The 21673-nt window shown below is 42.0% G+C and overlaps 1 protein-coding gene across 2 annotated transcripts; it reads right to left on the bottom strand.

Annotated features, from left to right (window-relative positions):
* Window positions 1–2352: 2352 nt before the first annotated feature.
* Window positions 2353–15964, bottom strand: LOC140186749 (microsomal glutathione S-transferase 1-like). Of its 2 annotated transcripts, none has more exons than XM_072241269.1 (4): window positions 15884–15964; window positions 15567–15707; window positions 11554–11651; window positions 2353–4346 (listed from the first exon to the last, which is right to left on the bottom strand). In XM_072241269.1, the coding sequence occupies exons 2-4, from the start codon at window positions 15681–15683 to the stop codon at window positions 4100–4102; spliced, it is 462 nt and encodes a 153-aa protein (XP_072097370.1). In that variant the 5' UTR covers window positions 15684–15707; window positions 15884–15964; the 3' UTR covers window positions 2353–4099. The 2 variants fall into 2 exon arrangements, with proteins under 2 accessions (XP_072097370.1, XP_072097372.1); XM_072241271.1 differs by having other exon boundaries at window positions 15829–15890.
* Window positions 15965–21673: the final 5709 nt, after the last annotated feature.

Below are 21673 nucleotides of genomic sequence, written 5' to 3'. Positions count from 1 at the left end.
ACAGGGAAGACATACAGACTCCTCACGGATGATGTCGGAATTGAACTCTGAAGCCCCGAGCTGTAATAACATCGTGGCAATTGCTACGTTACCATGGTGCCCAACGCTTTTATGCATCTCAAGTTCAACATACTGAATGTCGCAACTAAACAAGTAATACATAAGGAGTATCCTCATATTTCTTTTCAATTCTACATTCTCGACCCTTATGTCAATGCACATAATCGCAATCTTTCCTGCACTGGTCAACACAGTGGTGCAACTGTTAAAGCTGCTGCTTCACAAATCCAATGATCCAGGCTCCATCTTGACCAATGGCAGTGTGAAATTCCCATTCTCCCATTTGGCCTTCCCCCAGATGCTCTACTTCCCTCCCACATCCCAGAAACATAACATTGGAAGATTAAACTGCCCCTGGTACATAGGCCAGTGGTTGAATTTGGCTGGGGGTGTTGCTAATGAGAATGTAGAGAATAAAACAGGTTAAAGATTGGTGTAAAAATGTGCTCAGAAGGCCTTTTTCTCTGCTTTATCTCTGTGACAAGAGCAGCTCAAGGGCCCAGATTTTATGGTCAGAAATGAAGTTTGTTTTTTAAAAAATGTTATAAAAACTTGGTGGAAAATGAAAAATCAAGTCTTTTTGAAGAATTAGTTTTAATGCTTGCTTGATCTAGCCAAAGAACTTTATAAACATGTGAAACAACTTCTGGGGTAATAATTAGTTATATAAGCAATCCAAAAATTTAAATAGACCAAACACCAAGGGTTTTAGTTCTATATTCAGTCCATAGAAATAGCCCTGAGCTTCCAGTTGGCACCCATGTTCCAACTTCCCTGAAAATCAGCCTGTTTTCTCTCTTCCCAACTCTGACAAGAGGTCTTAGATCTGAAGCATTAAATATTTCTTTCCGTAGATGCAGCCTGACTTGCTGAGCGCTTCCAGCACTTTTTGTTTATACTTCAGTTTGCAACTGTCTGAAAATTTATGACAGTTCAAAACTTCTCTTGATTTAGTTGCACGTTGCAGTGCTGAATCACAGACAGCAACTTCAGAAGTTCAATATACATGACTGAACATGAAAATCCTGACATTTTTGCCTTTTTCAGCAATTTCTGAAAACTTCATTATGACTCATGCCAAAATGCTTTTCTAAAACTCAGCAACAGTCCTCAATGGATTTCACCAGTGGTCCTTTGAACATCATTGGAAGTTCCTAGAACTCCACTACCTCAAGCCTGGCTGCAAAAGGAGAGGGGTTTGGCATGGGGCTAGCTATGCCATAAAAACCCAGAGCTACAGAAACAGCAACCGAAGCTTCAATGATCTCATTCCTGGGAGAGGAAGGATCTTTGTCTAAATAGGTTACATCTAGGGGACAACTTGAAAGAATGTCCCAGAACAGAGGACTCTGGTGAGCCACAGTTAGTGTTCAATGCCCTGATAGGGATGACACACTCAAGTAAGAGTTCAAGTTCTAATTTCAAGCCATTTCTATCATTATTATAACTAATTATCTCTTCTCTCTTCTGGAAGCTCTTAAGGCTCTCCACTTATTTCTAGACAACAGACCAAACAAGTTCCCCTGCTCCACATGGTGGAACTGGAATTCACACTGAACAATCTCTCTTTCCACTCCCCAAACTTTCTCCAAACCCAAGGGGCAACCACGAGCTCCAGCTACGCCTGCCTTTTCCATCTTCCAAGCCTACACTAGTCACGCTCCCCAACTCTTCCTGCACCCATGCTGAACTTACCGATTTTATCCAGTTGGCCACCAGTTTACACATTTTCCTCAAATTTACTTGGACAATCTGACACCCCTCCTATTTCTCAATCTTTCTGCCTCCATTGAAGACAGACTGTCTTGTTATCTTTTATAAACCTACTGACTCACAGCTACATGTCTTGACTTCCCACCCTATCACTTGTAAGAATTGTTCCTCTTTCTCAGTTCCTCCATCTCCACCACATCTATTCTCAGGTTAAAATTTTCCATTCCAGAACATCTGAGATGTACATGTTATTCATAGGCAGGGTTTCCCTTCCTCTACCATCAATGCTGTTCTCACCCATATCCCCTCCCAGTTTCTCACTCCACCCCCCCCCCCCCATCACTTGGCTCCACTTATCATCTACCAGGTTGGATTCCTTCCCCTCCATTCCACCTTCGCCCTTCCTTTCCAGTCCTGATGAAAGGTTTCAGCCTGAAACGCCAACAGTTTACTCTCCTCCATAGATGCTGCCTGACATGCACAGTTCCTCTACATTTTGTGTGTTGCTTTGGATTTCCAGCATTTGCAGAAACTCGAGTTTATAAAAAGTAGCTTAGCTTTGTTAAGCACCACAACACGTTTACTTCAGATATTTATTGACAGAAAATACAATGAAAAGGTGACTGGAAAGAATTACAACAATTTTCCTTCTTTTTAACAAAAATAAGCATTTTAGCAAAATTCTTTAACTATATCAGCATAAATGACACATAGCAAAATACTAGATGTGTTAATGTGCATACTCAGCATGGGGCGGTGATTATGTCAGAGGAAGCACCAAGCGATGACAATTCATTAACGATAACTATGTTAAAAAAAGATAAGTTGCTAAAGATAGACAGCAGCTGGTAAGTTTAGGAAATAGTGCGTAATAAAGCAAACTTTAGGAACCTTTAAGACAATACATTTGCACCTGGATCGTAGACAGTTTTTACTTACCTACAATGGAACAACAGAGATTAGGGGTATGAAGAGCCTGTGTCAACTTTGGGCTAAACCCCATCATCACAAGAAGCTGTGATGGTACAATTGATCTTGTGCTATCTACAGAATACTTCAACTTTACCAGATCTCTCTGTCAAACAATGTAATGTTAGTACTTCCATCAGGTTTGGAATGATTTTAAAAAATATATCTGAGAACAACTACGGCAATGATCATTCTTACTGCTCTGGTCTGAACACTTTTTCCATCACTTAGCTGTGGTGCTGCAAGTACAGAGTTTCTGAACAAATGTTTAAGTTATAGAGATGCACCAAGATTCAGTCCAAAAACAGAAATAAGGTCTGTATCTTAAGAACATGGCAACTGTGATTTAAAAAGCTTGCTACAGTAGCTGAAGACTTGCATCATAATGGTCCATCTAACTCCAATTTTATTGCACTGCAGGTTTAACCCAATTGAATCTGAAATCCATACATTTTTAAGCATTATATGTGCATTTTGGACTCACTAAACCAGAATGTTCACACTTACACAATCCCAAGAAATAATATAGTCGCGGCTTGCTGAGATAAAAGCTAACACGTCAAATCTATAAAACAAAATTGAAGCAATGCCAATCTTGTTTCAGATCAAGCTGCATTTCACCCATCCTTGTATTTGCCATTCCCATTCTCCATTCGTTGGGTCTTTACCTGGTTTATGACAAGCCTAATTTCCTGAAGGTCTCTCCCAGTGCTAGCAACATGCCCATGGTTTTGAGCAGTGCCTGACCCAACTAAAATATTGAGCAATAGTTTGAAAAGCTGATAAACCTTTCAAAGTACTCAGATTGCAAAAGGAACAAAAAAGTTTCAAACAAGCACGTCACCAGCCTAAAATGAACATATCTCAACCCTAACACATGTGAATAAATCCCTTGTGTGTTCAATTAGAACCATGATTAAATGCTGCTGGTTCAGCTGCATGCACTTTTATATTTAACTTGGGTTTTGCCAGCTTATTATCTATGGGTCAGTTCATTACAAGAAACTGTCCAATTTCCAAATGCATTTATTAATCTGTGATAGGTTGTGGAAGAACAGATATAACGACTGTGAATGCTGGCCAATACACACTGCTGAATAATTATGTTTAAAAACAGCTTCCCAAACAGGTTTTTCCAGTTGGAGAGGGAACAGCTATTTGCTCAGCTCACACCCACAAAAGCGAAGCTATCCTGCAACTTGCTTTGTCTTCCTTACAACCTCCGAACAAATCAAACCCGGGTTTTGTACTTGCGCTGCTGTTATTAAGCACTATTACTGAGGATAAGAACTGAAGAATGGAACCGGGGAAATAAAGTGAAGCTAAAGAATGCCTTGTGAACAATTGTTGTTTTCATTCAAAGGTACAACCCTGCCTTCAGCACTCTATAAGCCATTGAAAAAGTAACTCCCAAACCCAGCATCCAGCTCAAACCTCGTGAGGGCTGGGGGAGAGGAAGCACGTAAGCAATACTGTGGAAGATCCTGGAACCAGCAAAGATTCTGAAGTGCAGTAGAGCAGTGGTCAGGTCTGGCTCTGTCAGCGTGTACAGGAGTCCGATGCCAATAAATGGAACAATATTCTCCAGGTCATTCCGGTGACATCTGTAAGGAACAAAAGAAACAAGCACTCAGGTTTAGTTTAAACACACAAAAGTTAATACTTTCAAATTGATGAAATGTAAATGGAAGGCTAGAGCATTAAAAACTGAAGTAGGAAGCAGCCATTTTGCACTTCCTGCTTTAATCTTACATCCTTGGTGTCCGAAAATAAGCCACTATCTCTTGAATGTACGCAGAGGCTGAGCTTTCCCAGCTTTCTTGTATAGGGAATTCCAAAGGTTCAGTAAGCTCTGGGACAAAATAGTTTCTCCTGAAGAGCTGACCCCTTATTTTGAGACTGACCTTTGTTCCAGTTTACGCTTGTTGCCACAGGCAAACCTACCATGAAAGCTAGCCTTTTGCAGCAGCGTCACTGCACAAACATGATAAACACAAGGTAACAAACTTGTATGAGCATAAAATATATAACTTGCATCACAAAATACACATGATATTAGTGCAAGTTGAGAGAAACTAAAAATATAGCTAATCATAAACACCAGATTCTGGATACGCTGGCAATCTTGAGCAACACAAAACACTGGATTAACTCAGCAGGTCAGGCAGCATCTAAGGAGGGGAACACTCAATGCAGATTGGAGGACCACTTTGACAAGCACCTTCACTCTACCTCAAAAGGCAGGATCTTCTGATAGCCAATCAACTTCCCATCCTGTCTGACATGTCTGACCATGACCTCCTCTAGTGCCACAAAGAGCCCAAACTCAGGCTGGAGGGAGCAATACCTCATATTCCATTTGGGTAGCCTCCAACTTGATGGCATGGACATTGATTTCTCCAACTTCTGGTAATTTCCCCTCCCCCCCTTTGCTTTTTCAATTCCCTTCTCTTCTCCTCACCTGTCCCTTCCTCTCCATGGTTCCCCTCCTCCTTTCCTTTCTTTCATGGTCCACTCCCTTCTCCTATCAGAATTCTTCTTCTTCAGCCCTTTACTTCTACCACCTATCCCCTCCCAGCTTCTTACTTCTTCCACACACCCACTTCCTCCTCACCTGGTCTCACCTATCACATGCCAGTTTGAACTTGTACCGTAGAGCCTACATTATAGTAAGGGACAACTTTATGTTTTAGTAACACATCGTTGCATGCACTATTAGGCACGTATTGATCTGTATGTGTGTGTCAAGTTCGGACTCTACCAGTAAAGAACCATGAAACTTACGTTCCCGTCTCCCAGCGTTTTCATTAATAACATAGTTGTGTAAACAGGCCACATACACAACAAATTGGCGACAAGAATTATGAACCTACATCCTATCGGAACGTCGTGTTTTAGTTGATAACGACGCTCAAAGAGAGAGAAGGGAGATGGAAAGGAGCGACACATGCATCTAGACGGAGTGCACTCGTTGCACTAGCAAAAAGAACACATGAGTCAAGTGGAACGTGCAGTGACTGCAAGGAGCTAGCTAAAAAGAAAACAAGGAAAAACCGGACTAAACTAACATAACAAAGATGGCGATGATTGGAACCATTACAGCAGTTGATAGTGGCATTGAAAACTGGGTAATTTACATTGAAAGAGTGGAGTTATATTGTGATGCTAACTGTGTTAAGGATGAAAAAAAGCCAGCGTCTTACTCAGTGTTATACGGGCTGCTACGGAGCTTGTTAACCCCTGAAAAGCCAGCTGACAAAACGTTCAAGCAAATAGTAGACATTCTCCAACAGCATTTAAACCCCAAACCACTGGTCATTGCTGAAAGACTTAAATTTCACAAATGGCATCAGAGAAAAAATGAAAGCATTTCTGAATATTGTGCTGAATTGCGCAAATTATCAGATCATTGTCAATTTGGAGCTGGTCTATCGGACACATTGAGGGACAGGTTAGTGTGTGGCATGTACTGTGAAACCACACAGAAGAATCTCCTGGGTGAAAAACACCCTACATTAGAGAAGGCACTGAACATTGCAACATCATTGGAAACAGCAGTGCGGGGTGCTTCAGAGATGCAACAAAAATCTCTGGAATATGCTACAAATAAAATGTCACTGAACAGAAATGAAGGAAAGAAATTTTACCATTGTGAGAACAGGTCACATGACCCTGATGACTGTTGGTTTAAAGACAAAGAAGGCAGAAACTGTGGCAAACAGGGCCACACTGGCAGATTATGCAAAGCTAGTAAACTGCAGAAAAAGGACAAAATACAGAGAAATAAGAAACCCCAGAAAGGAAAACACAACAACGTACACAAAATGAAAGAAAGCAGTTCTGATGAAAACGACTCAGACAAAAGTAAATTGTCTTGTCTGCAACTGGACAGCGTGAAAGAGATAGATGATCGAAGAGTAATATGGATCACTCCACAAGTGGCAGGCGTGAGACTGAAAATGGAATTGGACACAGGCTCAGTTTTAACAGTGATCTCTGTACACGACTACAAATGACTGCTTTCTCACATACCTCTGAAACGAACTAAACTACTGCTAAAGACTTACACAGGAGAGAGAGAGAGTCCGAAAGGTAAAATTAAAGTGACAGTAACCTACAGAGACAAAACACAGCAGCTGAACCTCTATGTACTGAAAAATGGAGGACCACCATTGCTGGGACATGAATTGCTCAGGAAAATCCAGTTGGATTGGCACACCATCAAGGCACCACTTGTGTCAGCAAAGGAGAGCAGCAAGGCTACATCTGACAGACTGTCACAAATACTTGCTGACTCTGAGGAAGTGTTCATGAAAGGAATAGGAACACTTCAGGGCATGAAGGCAAAGATTGAGGTTGAACAAGATCTAAATATCTCCTTATCTGATGCGGTTTGGGATTCAATTCTTAAAGTCAGTCAACTCAACCTCGCTATGTGCTCACCACTGCCTTTAGCAGTTTAAGGTTGTACACAGGGCTCATATGTCTAAAACTAAATTATCACGGTTTTATCCTGACATTAGTCCTGTTTGTGATAAGCGTAAAGGGGCTGAGGCTTCCCTTATTCATATGCACTGGACCTGTCCTAGTCTAGAGAAATTCTGGAGAGAAGTTTTTTCAACCCTATCTCATATTCTTAATTGTCATTTAGAACCTAACACTCTGGTTGCTCTTTTTGGCACTTTAGGTGAAGTAAATATGCACTTGAGTCGACTAAATGTCGAACATTATCTTTTGCCTCTCTCTTGGCTAGACAGTTGGTTCTTCTTAGGTGGAAAGATGCTGCCCCACCCACTCACGCTCAATGGCTCAGTGATATTATGGCCTGTTTAGTCCTCAAAAAGAGTAATTATTCACTTCTTAATTCGGACGTAAAGTTTCATAAGGTGTGGGGACCTTTTCTTGAATATTTTCATAACTCTACTTTATCCTTTTTTTGTATGCTACGATCCCTTACTTTCAGCTTTTATTTTGTAAGTTATATGGTTCTTTGTTGTGAATTACATTATACTTTTGGTAGTCGGCATTATTCTTCTTTTTTCCTATATATATTTAGTTCTCTGGGGTTGAATGCTCTGATTAATTTTTTTTCTCTTTTGTATGCAGAAATGGTTGGCCTGGGTTTTTTTTCAGTGGGAGGTTGGGGTGGATACTAGTTTTACATAATTCTCTCAGGTGCTTTTTCTTACTATTATAAATTACATATTGGATTTGTTTGATTCGCACTGTATAAATCTCCATTTTATTGTTGGGTTTTTCCTCTGTAGTTTCACTGTAGAAATGCATAAAAAATTAATTTAAACATTTTTTTTAAAAGAAGATTGAGATTAAGGGAAATGCACGTCCAAAGTTTCACAAAGGCAGGCCAGTACAACATGCAATCCATCCTACAGTAGAGGCAGAGCTGAAAAATCTGGATCAGACTAGGGTCATGTCAAAGGTGGATTGGAGTGAATGGGCCACGCCTATTGTTCCAGTGATGAAAAAAAACCTCCAGCACAAAACCAGGAAAACCGAGCAAGGTGCACATATGTGGAGACTTTAAGGTGACTATTAACCCAGTTCTCCGCACCGCACAGTATCCTCTACCTCGTATTGAGGACATCTTTGCTTCCCTGTCAGGAGGGGAACATTTCACAAAAAAATCGATTTGGCCCAGGCTCATCTCCAAATGGAAATCGATGATGCATCCAAGAAATACCTGACAATAAATACACATAAAGGACTTTACCAGTAAAACAGGTTCGTGTTTGGGATAGCATCAGCTCCTGCAATCTGGCAAAGGGCAATGGACCAGGTCCTGCAGGGGATTCCAGGGTTTTAGTGTTACCTGGATGACATCATTCTCATCGGCAAAGATGACATCTTTGACGAACATCTTTCTAATCTCGAACAAGTGGTCACCATGTTATGAGAATATAGGCTCAGAGCTAATCGACAGAAATGTGAGTTTTTCAGAAAGGAAATTTCACACTGTGGGCATGTGATCAACAAGGATGGCTTACACATGTCTCAAGACAAGACAGAAGCGCTGCTTACGGCACCACCACCTGAAAATGTGTCTCAGCTGAGAGCATATTTTGGACTAGTGAACTATTATTACAAGCTCTTGCCTAACCTATCCACAGTCCTACACCCACTAAATGCACTATTACAGACAGGGACACAATGGAAGTGGACTGAGAGCTGTGAGAAAGCGTTTCTAAGAAACTAAAAGGCTCATAACTTCAGAAGGGGTGCTCGCGCGCTTTGACCCCTCCTTACCAATCCGACTGGCTTGTGATGCCTCATCCCATGGGATAGGAGCTGTGTTATTGCACAAGTTTCCAGATGGCTCAGAAAGACCAATAGCCTTTGCCTCAAGAACACTAACATCAGCTGAATGTAACTAAGCAGAGACTGACAGAGAGGCCCTAAGCCTTGTGTGGGGAGTCAAGAGATTCGGTCACTACCTGTATGATCAAAAAGTTTACTCTGTTGACTGACCATCAGCCTCTCGTGTCAATCTTCAACCTAAGAAAAGGTGTTCCAGTGATGACAGCACAAAGGCTGCAGCGATGGTCTCTTTTCTTAGGAGGTCACAGCTATGACATTGAACACAAGGGGACCAAGCAACATGGCAACACAGATGGTTTGTCACGTTTACCACTGCTGACTTCAGAGATAACTACACAAATGGATTCAGCAGAGGTCTTTCATGCAACAATAGTTGAACAATTACCAGTGACAAACAGCCTCACTGAAAGGGAAACACACAATGACCCTATGTTGTCAAAAGTGTATGACATCATGGTAAAGGGATGACCAGCGCGTGGTAACACACTGTTTCCAGCCTTCTCAGCGAGGAAGGAGCAGTTGTCAGTGTGTCGGGGATCACTAATGTGTGGTTCACGAGTTGTGATTCCTCCCAAGCTATGCAGCAGAGTGCTGGAGGAACTGCACGAGGGGCACCTGGGTACCGTGAAGATGAATGGTCTTGCCCGTGCCTATGTGTGGTGGCCAGGAATCGATAAACAAATTGAGGACTTGACCAAGAACTGCTCTGGATGTCAAAAGATCCAGAACGCACCACCACAAGCCTCTCTCCATCCATGGGAGCGGCCCTCATCACCATGGCAACAATGCACATCCACTTTGCTGGACCATTCATGGACTCTATCTTTTTAATCGCCATTGATGCACATTCCAAATGGCCAGACGTCATCAAAATGAAGACAACCACATCAGAAAAGACCATTACAGTTCTGAGGGCCATGTTCGCCTGGAATGGCATACCAGAACAAATCTGTACAGAGAATGGACAGCAATTTGTCTCTGAAGAATTCCGAAGTTTTGTGAAGAACAATGGAATCAAGCACTTTACATCTGCCCTTTACCATCCATCTACAAATGGCTTGGCAGAAAGGTTTGTGCAGACATTCAAGAATGCCATCAAGGCAATGGACAGCAAAAATCCACCACTGCAACACAAGATAGACAACTTCCTCCTTGCCTATCGTAATGCAGTACATGCAACCACTAATCAGACTCCAGCGATGATGTTTCTGAACAGGAACCTGAGGTCCCACATGGATCTTCTCAAACCAGATGTACGGCATGATGTGGAGAACAGACAGTTCAAACACTTGAATGCTAAGTCAACACGGAGCCTCAGTGTGGGACAGTCAGCCCTTGCACGTGATTACCAGACACAAAAGTGGCAGCCCAGTACAATTTCCACCATAGACTTGCCACTGATGTATAGAGTTCAGGTGGGAGAGAATGTATGGAGACGTCATGTGGACCAAACCCTGGATGCTCAGGTGAAAAACACAACAACACCTTGCCCGGATTCCCCTGACATAGAAGCAAACACCCCTGATGTGACCACATCAGCTTCATCTACAGACAAGCCTGTCATCAGGTACCACTTGATGTACCTGTGGAGACTCATTCCCCAAAACAAACATTTCAGGATAGCTGTTACCCGGAGAGGCTGAGAAGAACCCTCCCAGAGACTTGAGTTCTAAATGGGTGTTAGACCAAAAGTAAAAAAAGAAAAAAAAAAGGCTTGTAATAATTTGATATTAAGTTACTTTGTTATGATTTGTAAACAAATGGTATATTTGTATGTTAAGGGTAAACATATTTGTTTAGCATAGTGCCCCAGTAAAAAAAAAGTTGATACACTATTAAAATAAAAGGGGAGGAGTGTACCGTATAGCCTACATTATAATAAGGGACTACTATATGTTTTAGTAACACGTCGTTGCATGCGCTATTAGGCGCGTGTTGATCTGTACATGTGTGTCAAGTTCGGACTCTACCAGTAAAGAACCATGAAACTTAGTTCCCCTCTCCAGCGTTTTCATTAATAACATAGTTGTGTAAACAGGCCACATACACAACAGAGCTCCTTCCCCTCCTCCCACCCTTTTATTCTGGTTTCTGCCCCCTTCCCTTCCAGCCCGAATCATCGACTGTTTATTCTACTGCAAGATGCTGCCAGGCTCGCTGAGTTCTTCCAGCACTTTTGTGTGTTTTGCTCAGAAAAATGGCACAGGTAGCATGAAGATTAGATAGTCCAGCCACCAGTAAGATCATGCCTCATTCTTCATTCTTCTAAACTCAAGAATGTTTAACACTTCATCATGTGACAACACTCCTCCCGCTCAAACCAAGGAATCAATCTGCTGAACCTTTACTGCACTCCCTTTACTGCAAGTATATCTTTCCTGTGTTTTGGAAACTGGTGATGTTCAGAGTCCAGAGTGCAATCACACCAGGGACCTACATGAATTGGGTTTTCTTTCAATCACAAACAAGCCTTACCTTCTCACACGCTCCACATCCGGATCAGTCTTCAGCAGCTTTTTCCTGGCTTCTTCATCGCCGCCATGATGTCGCGCATCTTCAGGGTTGGCAAAGGCCTATTCATAAATCATGTAATATAAAGGTTATTTGCTAATTGAATAAAAGTATCGTTCATCCAAGTCATACAATGTGTAAATCTAGGAATGCTCAACTTCTGCTGTCTTCCAGAATACTTTAGGAATTATAAATTTCAGAAATGGATGCTAAAAGTATATCCTATTACAAAAAGCAAACTCGGGCCATTAACTTTAAAAGACCCGTATTATTGACAAAAAAATATAACTTTCCTCAGTACACCCCTATCATAGGTAGATATTATGATATCTACTTAAAACTTGAAGAAAAACTGTATAGAAGCATAGGTGCAGTCAAAATGCAAACTTTAAGCAAATTTTATGTTTCCAATTGATCATTTATGCTATTGTTTTGGATGGCAGGGTGGAGATACGTCTCTACCAAGGAAGTGTAAGGCACCTCTTCCCACTAGCCTGCAGGTCACCCTTGGGCAAGGTGTAGCACCTGCTTGACCCCCGATCAGGGTCACCTGAAGCCATGGGAGCAGGTGGTGGATGGTCATGAGCAGCTGGTGCATATCACTAGTCCTGGTTATGTGACCACTGGCGCCAGGCAGACAATCTCTGAAGAGTGTTGATAATGGCTACTGTCACCTGTCTTGTAAAGGTACTGCCCTGAAGGCAACGGCAAACAAGTTCTGCAGAAAAATTTGCCTAGAACAATCGTGATCATGATTAATCTTGATCACCCACATCAATACGGTGCGGCACATAACGATGATGAAATTGTTTATTCCTTGTGTGGATGAGCTTTTTTGACAGGAATGAATCCATCAAAAACAATACATCTTTAGCAAGGCATTTACTTCACCCCTTTAAAAAGAAAAATAGTGATACGAATAATTTTATGCTGAAATTTGACAAAAGAACGTGCATTTCAAATCATTGTGAATACAAGACAATAAAAAGACAAGTCCCTATACAAAGTTAAGGAAATGTGGAAACTAAGACAAAGTGATCCACTGCTGAGACTTTAAATGCTACATGAATTCAAATGGCAATCACAATATTTAGTATTTAAACCAACTGGATCTGAAACATTTCCCTTTCCACAAGTCCTCAGTATTTCCAACACATTGTTTTTATCCCAGATTTCTATAGCACTGATTTTTTTTTTAAATATAAAAGACAGGCATGATTTGATTGCAAACTCAATAGCCAAAAAGCACAGAAAAGTGCCAAAACGTTATTTAGAAGCAAATTCAATTCCTTCTTCTCGCTAAGAAGCATTTAGCCAGGTCACATGGTTGACCAAGTAAAGACATGAACTTCCAAAATAACTTTACAACCATGAACCTTGTACATCAAGATTGAGTAGAAAGAGAACATGGTGTTTTCCACACAAGGTAAAATGAAATTCAAGGTGACAGTTTCTTCACTGAAATGGATTTTCATATCCATAAAGCATACAGTAATTATCTTAGTATTTTAAAGTAGTACTTGGCAGAATTACACAATAATCAAAGTCAACTTTATAATATTACACCTTCCACACATTACATCCTTCAAATCTACAGTTATTCTCCTCACATTTTAAAATATTCATATAAATATCCTACAGCAGTAATACCGATGATTACTGCAAAACAAAAAAAAATCGTTAAACTTCCAAAATGTGGCACTAATCTCTCAGTTCTTAACTTTCGACTGCATCTTTGGTAGAGTAGAGACAACTAATTTCAGGATCCACTGAGGAGTTAACAAAGCTAAATGAGAACTAGCCCAATCCAGGGGCTTGGCATCAGATATTTCACATCGTTCAGACACAGCTGAGTGGAAACAAAAGGGGCCAGCATTTACACACCCACACAACAGTGAAACAAGACGGGGAGGGGATAAAAAAAGATCTGAGAGGGGAAGAGGAAATTGATGCAGCAATTAATTGATATTTCATTGTTGGTGAGGTAGATTACATTTCCCTTTCAATAATGGGAAGGAATAGTTTTTGGAAGCCAGTATGAAGGTACCAGGGAATACCCAGAGGGCACAACAACAAAACAAAAACAGTTATTGGTTAAAAGCTGGTCCAGGCAGCTGCACTGCCATAAATATTTCAAAGCAGCCAGGAAAGTGCAGAGTCTGGGGTTCCACTGGTAGAACTAGAGAGAACAGTACCAAGCAAAACAGGACTGGGAGTCTGTGACATAAAAACAAGCAGCAGTTACTTAAGAGGCAAGGCTGGAATACGGTAGTTTAATTTTGTTTTAAAGCAAAGTCAGAGAAGCAGTTGAAGCGAAACCGGTTCAGGCCGCCTATACCTGAAGGAAGAAGTTGCCCTAACCTGAAGCCAGCAGTACACAGAAACCTGCCACCTGATGAACAGAGAGTGCAGAAGACTCAGTAAATCTATGACCACCATGTCGTCAAAACCATTTATGACTACAACACCCTACTAAGAGCCAAGAAGGAGGCAAAACTTAACAGCCATCGACACAGTCATTGCATGGTGGAAGCAACATTTCAATGACTCGTACAACCACGGCTCTGCCCTTCCACTTTATCTCACAGCGACATGCTCAGTCCAGCCTCCAATTCTAACCACCCAGAAGCTGTAAAGAACCAGATCCCTCCTCAGAAATAATGGCCTGGAAGCAGCTGATATCCCTGCTCAAGTCCTAAAACACAGTGAAGCCCACCAGTCACAAATTCGCCATCTCACCGTCAACTTTCAGGAACAGAAATATTTACCAGACATCTTAGCGGTGCCACAATCATGGGCATCTTCAAAATGGAGACATATCTGACTGCAGTAACTGAGGATACTGACCCGGGAGAAGCTGCCACACCGCCCTCCAACAATGAAGGTTATATAGTGGTACCCTGAAAAATATGGACCACTTCCCTTAATTCAGGAGCTACCCTTCAGTGAAAGCAAGCATCAATGATGAAATCCAGCACTAGCAGTCTTTGACTGACTAAGGTAAAAAAAAACTTCATGGTCTTTCAGACAAGAGTGATCCACGGTCCTCTATAAGCTTCTGAAACCTGGGCTACTTACAACAGGGATGGCAAAACACTGGGAAGTGTTCACTGTCATCTCCGCAAACTCCCTCAACTTACTGGAAAGACAAGGGAACCAATGTCAGCATTCTCTCCTGGGTCAACATCCCAGTACTGAGGCCCCACAGTAACACTCATTTGATCCTAGAAGGCCAGACATATCATTCACCTGCCCAGCATATCACTCCCAAGACACACACACTATCCTGAGCTCAGTTAGGGAACGACACTGCAGATGGGCAGATTACATATCCATAGCCCTTTTTTTGAAAGGAAAAAATACAAAAACCCACTGAATCTCTTGCCCATGAGTACTCCAAGAAGCAATTCAGGATAGCATTCAAAAAGCCCAGAATATAAAAGCAAGAATGTAACGTTGAAACTACATAAAACATTGGTAAGGCCCCATTTGGGTTCAAAGGGGGTTCACGAAAATGATTTTAAGATTATATGGCTTGTCATATGCAGTACGTTTGATGTCTCTGGGCCTGTATATATAGGATAAGGGGTGACCTCATTGAAACCTATCCAATGGTGAAAGCATTGAAAATGAAGCGCAGCAAACTAGGATAATTTGCGATTCCTCGGCCCGCTTACCCAGTTCATTAATTTATTTTATAACCTTTCTCAATGTTGATGACATCACCTATTTTAGGTATCATCCACAAACTTTCGTACCATGCCCTGTTGATATAAATAACAAGCCATAAAATCCTTAGCACCGAACTATAGGAAGTGCAAAACAGACCAAAAACCACTTCAATCTGCAGCTTGCATCACTGCCAATGCAATGATTTTGCGAAACACTCGTCCTTGCACAATGATGAGGAACTAAAATAACAAATGTTTTCATTTTTAAATCAGTTAATGCAATATTCTTGATGTCGTTGACCTTACCCCACGAGTCACCCTGAAATAAGCGGTCAGGGGTGACATTAGCATCATCTTCACTAGCACGATACAGGCGTACGTGGAGTAGGCGAGGAAAACATCGCTTTTAATTAACTCGGACATTTCCAAACCAGAGATCAACAAATGCTAGATGGGAAAAGCACACAGTTAATTCACAAATAATTGGCAGTTGGGTCTTTCAAACCCGCCTTAAAACTTCACTCAGGCAACAAAAGCGTAAACCCAAATGGAAAAGTTTGCATCCAACTTCAAAATCAGCAATGCAGAGGTTGCATTGGTCCCGGAAATCCGCGCCACATTACCCGCAGCTCCCAAACTTCACAGGCAGTCTGGATCCAACCCGCGCCGCTCAGCTCGCCGGGATACTGGAGGTCCGCCCTCCCCGGACCGCTCCTCCCACCTCCGCCCGCTCCGACAACACCTCGTACGTGACCCGGACAGCTCCCGACGATATTTCTGAGGCCAACCTAGGACAAGTGGTTGTCGGGGTGGGGATGAATGCGGATGTTGCTCAACCCCCTGTTAGTAAAATAGCTCAATTCACAAATTAGTAATCTGGATCTTTCTGTGTATAGGGTACCTATATACGGGTTATTTTCAAATGGGGAATTTGGATCTTTCTGTGCATCTCTTCCAAATGGGGTCCCTATGTGTGGGGAATTCTTAAATCGAGGGATGTGGATCTTTCCGTGCCTATTGTCAGCAAAAAGTCCTTGCCTGCAGGGAGTTCTCAAATCAAGGAATTTGGATCTTGTGTCTCTGAAGAAGAGGGCGAGATTGCTTAATGAAAAAAAACAGCGACTCTGCTCTAGAGAGAGATGAATACTCTCTAAATTAACTCCACTAAATTTGGAATAAGGACAGGAGATGATGGAAATGCTCAACAGGTCAAGTAGAGAAAGAAATTAACATTTTAGGTCAATGACCTGTAACAAGATCCTCAGAGTAAAGTCTCTGGTTCACCCCAGTTTAACTTCGTCCGTCATGAGTGAATGTGTCTTAGCTGCTGATGACCTGAGCTCTGGAAATCGCCTTTTCCATCGTGTATACTTTCTTTCCTAGTTTAAGACACTGCCGAAAATCTACAAAATTATCAATGCTGGCCCCTTTCCTAATGTGGCATGATACTCTCTTTTGGAATGCCCTTGAACAAAATGTACTATAAAATGCAAGTTGTGTCTTTGTTTCTGTTTAAAAATGAATCTAATTGATTAACTAAAACGTTTTGAAAACAACCTACTGAATTACTGCTGTTCTATTGTAATCTCTTTCAGGGAATTGAGGGAAAATCCCTGCATTTGGAAGCATTTGAAACAATTTTTTTTGACAAGTCATTGATACTGGCAGCTCTGACAGACAAATGTTTATTTTGCAGCTTACCAGAAGGTATCAGGAAAAATGTTTAAATGGTTGCTTCCTGCACTGCGATGTTTCGAGAGGATCATTATCAAAATGCCCCTTATAAATGCCCCTTGTGCGCAAGCAATGGAGGGGGTCCAGAGGGGGTTCACGAGAATAAACAGGTTAACATATGAGGAGCATTTGATGGCTTTCGGCCAGTACTCACTGGAGTTTAGAAGACTGAGGGGAAGACTGAAACCTACTGAATATTGAAAGGCCTATATAGAGTCAATGTGAAGAAGATATTTTCTCGGCTCATTGGGTATATTTAAAGCGGAGGTTGATTACTGCATGAATAGTAGGGGTAAGAGAAGACAGGAAAAATGGGGCATAATAAATCAGCCATGATGGAATGGTGAAGTAGACTCATTGTGTTGAATGGCCTAATTCTGTCCCAGTGTCTCATTGTCTTTGTAATCCTCAAACTTTGACCTTTCACACATAAAGTTACTTTTTTTTAATTTAAATGCTACTGCAATATTAGAGTCTTGTGTAATTAACACTAAGTAGCCGCTTTATTAGTTACAGGAATGTACCTAATAAAGTGTCTACAGAAGTGGTCGTCTGCTGCTGCTGTCCACTTGAAGGTTCGACATGTTGTGCATACAGAGATGCAATTCTTCACACCACTGTTGTTGTGCATGGTTATTTGAGCTACTGTCACTTTCCTGTCAGCTTGAGCCAGTTTGGCTCGTTTTCTCTGATATCTCTTATAAACAAGGCGTTTTCGCCCAGACAACTGTTGCACATTGGATGTTTTCTTTTGTTCCATTTTCTATAAACTCAAGAGACTGTTGTGCGTGAAAATCCCAGGATATCAGCAATTTCTGACATCTCAAATCACCCCAACAATCATTCCATGGATGATTTCTCAGATCACATTTCTTCCCCATTCTGATGTTTGGTCTGAACATGTCTGCGTGCTTTTGTGCATTGAGTTGCTGCTGCACCATTGACTGATTAGATATTTGCATTAAAGAGCATGTGTATCGGTGTATCTAATAAAGTGGCCTCTGAGTCTTTGTCACTTCGTTTTTTTTGTAATCCTGCCAATGAATTACCAAATGAAGATATAAATGCTGAGAACTAACTCTAATCATCAGACATTGTGGTGATAATCCTGGATTAGACAACCAAAGAAAAAAACCAACTCCAACCATGATAATTTGTGGTGAAATCAAATTTTAAATTTGGATTTTGAAGCTTGATTTCCATGCATTTTAATACAGGACACAGACCTCAGCAATTAATGCCACTCCCTAAATGTCTCTGGAGTAAAGAGGTAGTTGCAAATCATTGGTGGTAGTCAACTCACGCAGAACCCAGATCTGGTACAAGCAGCAGATTCCCTACTATGCTGACGTTAACGTACCAGGCAGGTTATACAGCAAACCTGTAGTTTCATAGTTACTGTGACTGAGACGAGTGGTTTATTTCCAATTCTGGATTCACCATTCAGGCAATGCTCACCTCTCACTGCTGCCATCGGAAAGGAGGTGCAGGAGCCTCAAGAGCAGCATCACCTGGTTGAGGAGCAGTTATGACCCTTCAACCATCAGGCATTTGAACCAGAGGGGATACTTACCCTCAGCCCAGCACTGAATTTATTCCATTACCTTTGTACTGACTTTTAGGAACTCGACGGCTCATGTTCTTGATATTTGTGCTTATTTATTATTATTACATTTTTTCTTTTTTTTTTGTATTTCTACAGTTTATTATACTTTGCATCTTGGTTGTTTTGCCATATTTGTTGTGTGTGCTTTCATTGATTCTATTGTGTTTCATTGTACTTACTGTGAATGCCTGCACGAAGATGAATCTCAGGATAGTATATGGTGACATACTAAACACGAGGAATTCTGCAGATGCTGGAATTTCAAGCAACACACATCAAAGTTGCTGGTGAACGCAGCAAGCCAGGCATTTTAATTCCACGTCCCATTCCCATTCCGATATGTCTATCCACGGCCTCCTCTACTGTAAAGATGAAGCCACACTCAGGTTGGAGGAACACCACCTTATATTCCGTCTGGGTAGCCTCCAACCTGATGGCATGAACATTGACTTCTCTAACTTCCGCTTATGCCCCACCTCCCCCTCGTACCCCATCTGCTATTTATTTATATACACACATTCTTTCTCTCTCTCTCTCCTTTTTCTCCCTCTGTCCCTCTCACTATACCCCTTGCCCATCCTCTGGGTTTTCCCCCCTCCCCCTTTTCCTTCTCCCTGGGCCTCCTGTCCCATGATCCTCTCATATCCCTTTTGCCAATCACCTGTCCAGCTCTTGGCTCCATCCCTCCCCCTCCTGTCTTCTCCTATCATTTTGGATCTCCCTCTCCCCCTCCCACTTTCAAATCTCTTATTAGCTCTTCTTTCAGTTAGTCCTGACAAAGGGTCTCGGCCCAAAGCGTCAACTGTACCTCTTCCTAGAGATGCTGCCTGGCCTGCTGCGTTCACCAGCAATTTTTATGTGTGTTGTGTGGTGACATACTATTTGTGTACTTTCATAGTAAATTTACTTAGAACTTAAAACGTTATTCAATTACTTTAAATTCCCCAGAAGCCATGGTGGAATTGGACTCTTGTCTCCTGATCAATGGTCAGGAGCTCCGTTCGCTATTGCAGTTACTCATCCACTACATTTTGGCACTCCTCTACCAGTGACCATGAAGAGCATAAAAAAAGTAAGAGGAGGAGTAGGACATTCACCCCCTTTCACCTGCTGTACCAGTCAACAAGGTCACAGGTTACTTTCAGCACCACTACTGATAGTGAGTTACAGATCAGAGCGTGTTTGTATTTAGAAGAAAAAGCTACTCCTGGTATTTTCTTGGTACTGAACCAACATCTTAAATCTGCACCTCTGGATCTTGGCTCTAGGGAAGAGTTTCCTGACCAGAACCAGTTATGATCATGTACTTATCAAATTTTGTCTCAACTTTTTGTTTGCTTCGGCGAGAATTGTCCCATGTTTTCCAGTCTCAGCTCTGCTGAAATTTTTCATCCTCGGACCATTCTAGTGTATATTTCCTGCATTCTATTCTGGCAGGGCACTGTAGGGTGTTTTGGAACAGAGGGACCTAGGGGAAGAAGTAAATGGTGGTGGTTCAAGTAGACAGAATAGAGGAGAAGGCACTTGCCGTGCTGACATTCATTAATCAGGGCACTGAGTGTAGAAGTTGGGAATTTGCTGTACATTGCAGTTATCATCCAGAAAGTCGTGAAACATGAAAACTCGGCTGCATGGGTTCAGAATTGGTTTGCCCACAGAGGCAGAGTGTAGTGGAATATGAAGTGTATTTTGCCTGGAAGTCGGTGACTCGCGGTTACAAAGGGATATAGACAGGATGCAGAGTTGGGCAGAGAAGTGGCAGATGGAGTTCAATCCAAAAAAGTGTGAAATGATTCACTGTGGAAGCTCGAACTTGAAATGGAGTACAAAGTTAACGGCAGAACTCTGAACAGAGTGGTCTTGAGATCCAGATCCACAAATCCCTCAAAGTTGCCACGCAAGATTATAGAGTGATTAATAAAGTGTATGGTGTATTAGCCTTCATTGGTTAAGGGATTGAGTTCAAGAGCCGCGAGGTAATGTTGCAGCTCCATAAAACTCTGGTTAGACCACACTTGGAGTACAGTATTGAGTTCAGTTCTTGTCACCTCATGATAGGAAGGATGTAGAAGCTTTAGAGAGGATGCAGAGGATGATGTCTGGATTAGAGAACATGTTTTATGAGGAAAGGTTGCGCGAGCTAGGCCGTCTCTCTTTGGAGTGACAGAGGAAAAGAGGCAACCTATAGAGGTGTATAAGATTATGAGAGGCATAGATAGAGTGGATGTCCAGCACTATTTTCCCCCAGGGCAGCAGTGAACAATATCAGAGGTCATCTATTTAAGGCGAGTGAAGGACAGTTTAGGGAGGATGTTAGAGTTAAGTTTTTTTGACATAGAGAATGGTGGGAGCCTAGAAATCACCGTCCAGAGTAGTGGCAAAGCCTGACAAATAGGGGCATTTAAAAAATCTCTTAGAAAGGCATATGGATGTAAGAGGATTATAGGGTGTGTAGGAGGGGAAGGTTGGATTGATCGTGAAGTAAGTTTATATAAGTCAGCACAACATCGTGGCTGAAGGGCCTGTACTGTTCTATTTTCAATGCTTGTACAAGATGTTGGTGAGGCTATGTTTGGAATATTGTGTTCAGTTACGTCACCCTGCTACAGAAAATGTGTCATATAAGCAAGAGGTCATGGTCCGGTCCATGAAGTCCACATTCCGGTTCATGGTCGGTCCATCACTCCTTATTCCAGGTTTTCCAGTTTTCCCTTGTCCTGTTGTGTGCCATAATTAAGGCACATGATTCCCATTTTGGGCTGGCTACATAAACAACTCCTGGGTTCAGCTTCAGTTGTTGGACTGTTCCCTCCCCCTCCCTTCCTTCTGAAGCCTCGCCTGCTACCTTCGCCTGTGCCCTCGCCGGTAACGCCGTCAGGTTCAACCGCCAGGGCAGGATCAGGGCCTTGCTGTGTCTAGATAAGGAACTGTCCTTCGTTGTTTGGAACTGTCTCTTTGTGTCCTCACCTTCACTAGGTAGGTCCGGCCGTTTGCCACTACCTTGAGTTGAGAACTGTGTCTGTGTCCACACCTTCGCTAGGTAGGTCTGGCCATTTGCCACTACCTTGCATGG

Source organism: Mobula birostris, chromosome 23 (assembly GCF_030028105.1).
Source record: "Mobula birostris isolate sMobBir1 chromosome 23, sMobBir1.hap1, whole genome shotgun sequence".
NCBI classification, from domain to species: domain Eukaryota; kingdom Metazoa; phylum Chordata; class Chondrichthyes; order Myliobatiformes; family Myliobatidae; genus Mobula; species Mobula birostris.
Note: the sequence above shows the minus strand (reverse complement) of the source record. Positions and strands in the feature narration are given on the sequence as shown.

Bases quoted from the DNA above. Each gene is read 5' to 3' on its own strand.
- LOC140186749 (XM_072241269.1), bottom strand. From the start codon at position 15,683: ATGTCCGAGTTAATTAAAAGCGATGTTTTCCTCGCCTACTCCACGTAC. The intron at 11,652-15,566 runs GTAAGGTCAACG...ATTTATGAATAG, and splicing joins ATTTCAGGGTGACTCGTGGG to GCCTTTGCCAACCCTGAAGA. The intron at 4,347-11,553 runs GTAAGGCTTGTT...TGTTCCTTACAG, and splicing joins GATGTGGAGCGTGTGAGAAG to ATGTCACCGGAATGACCTGG.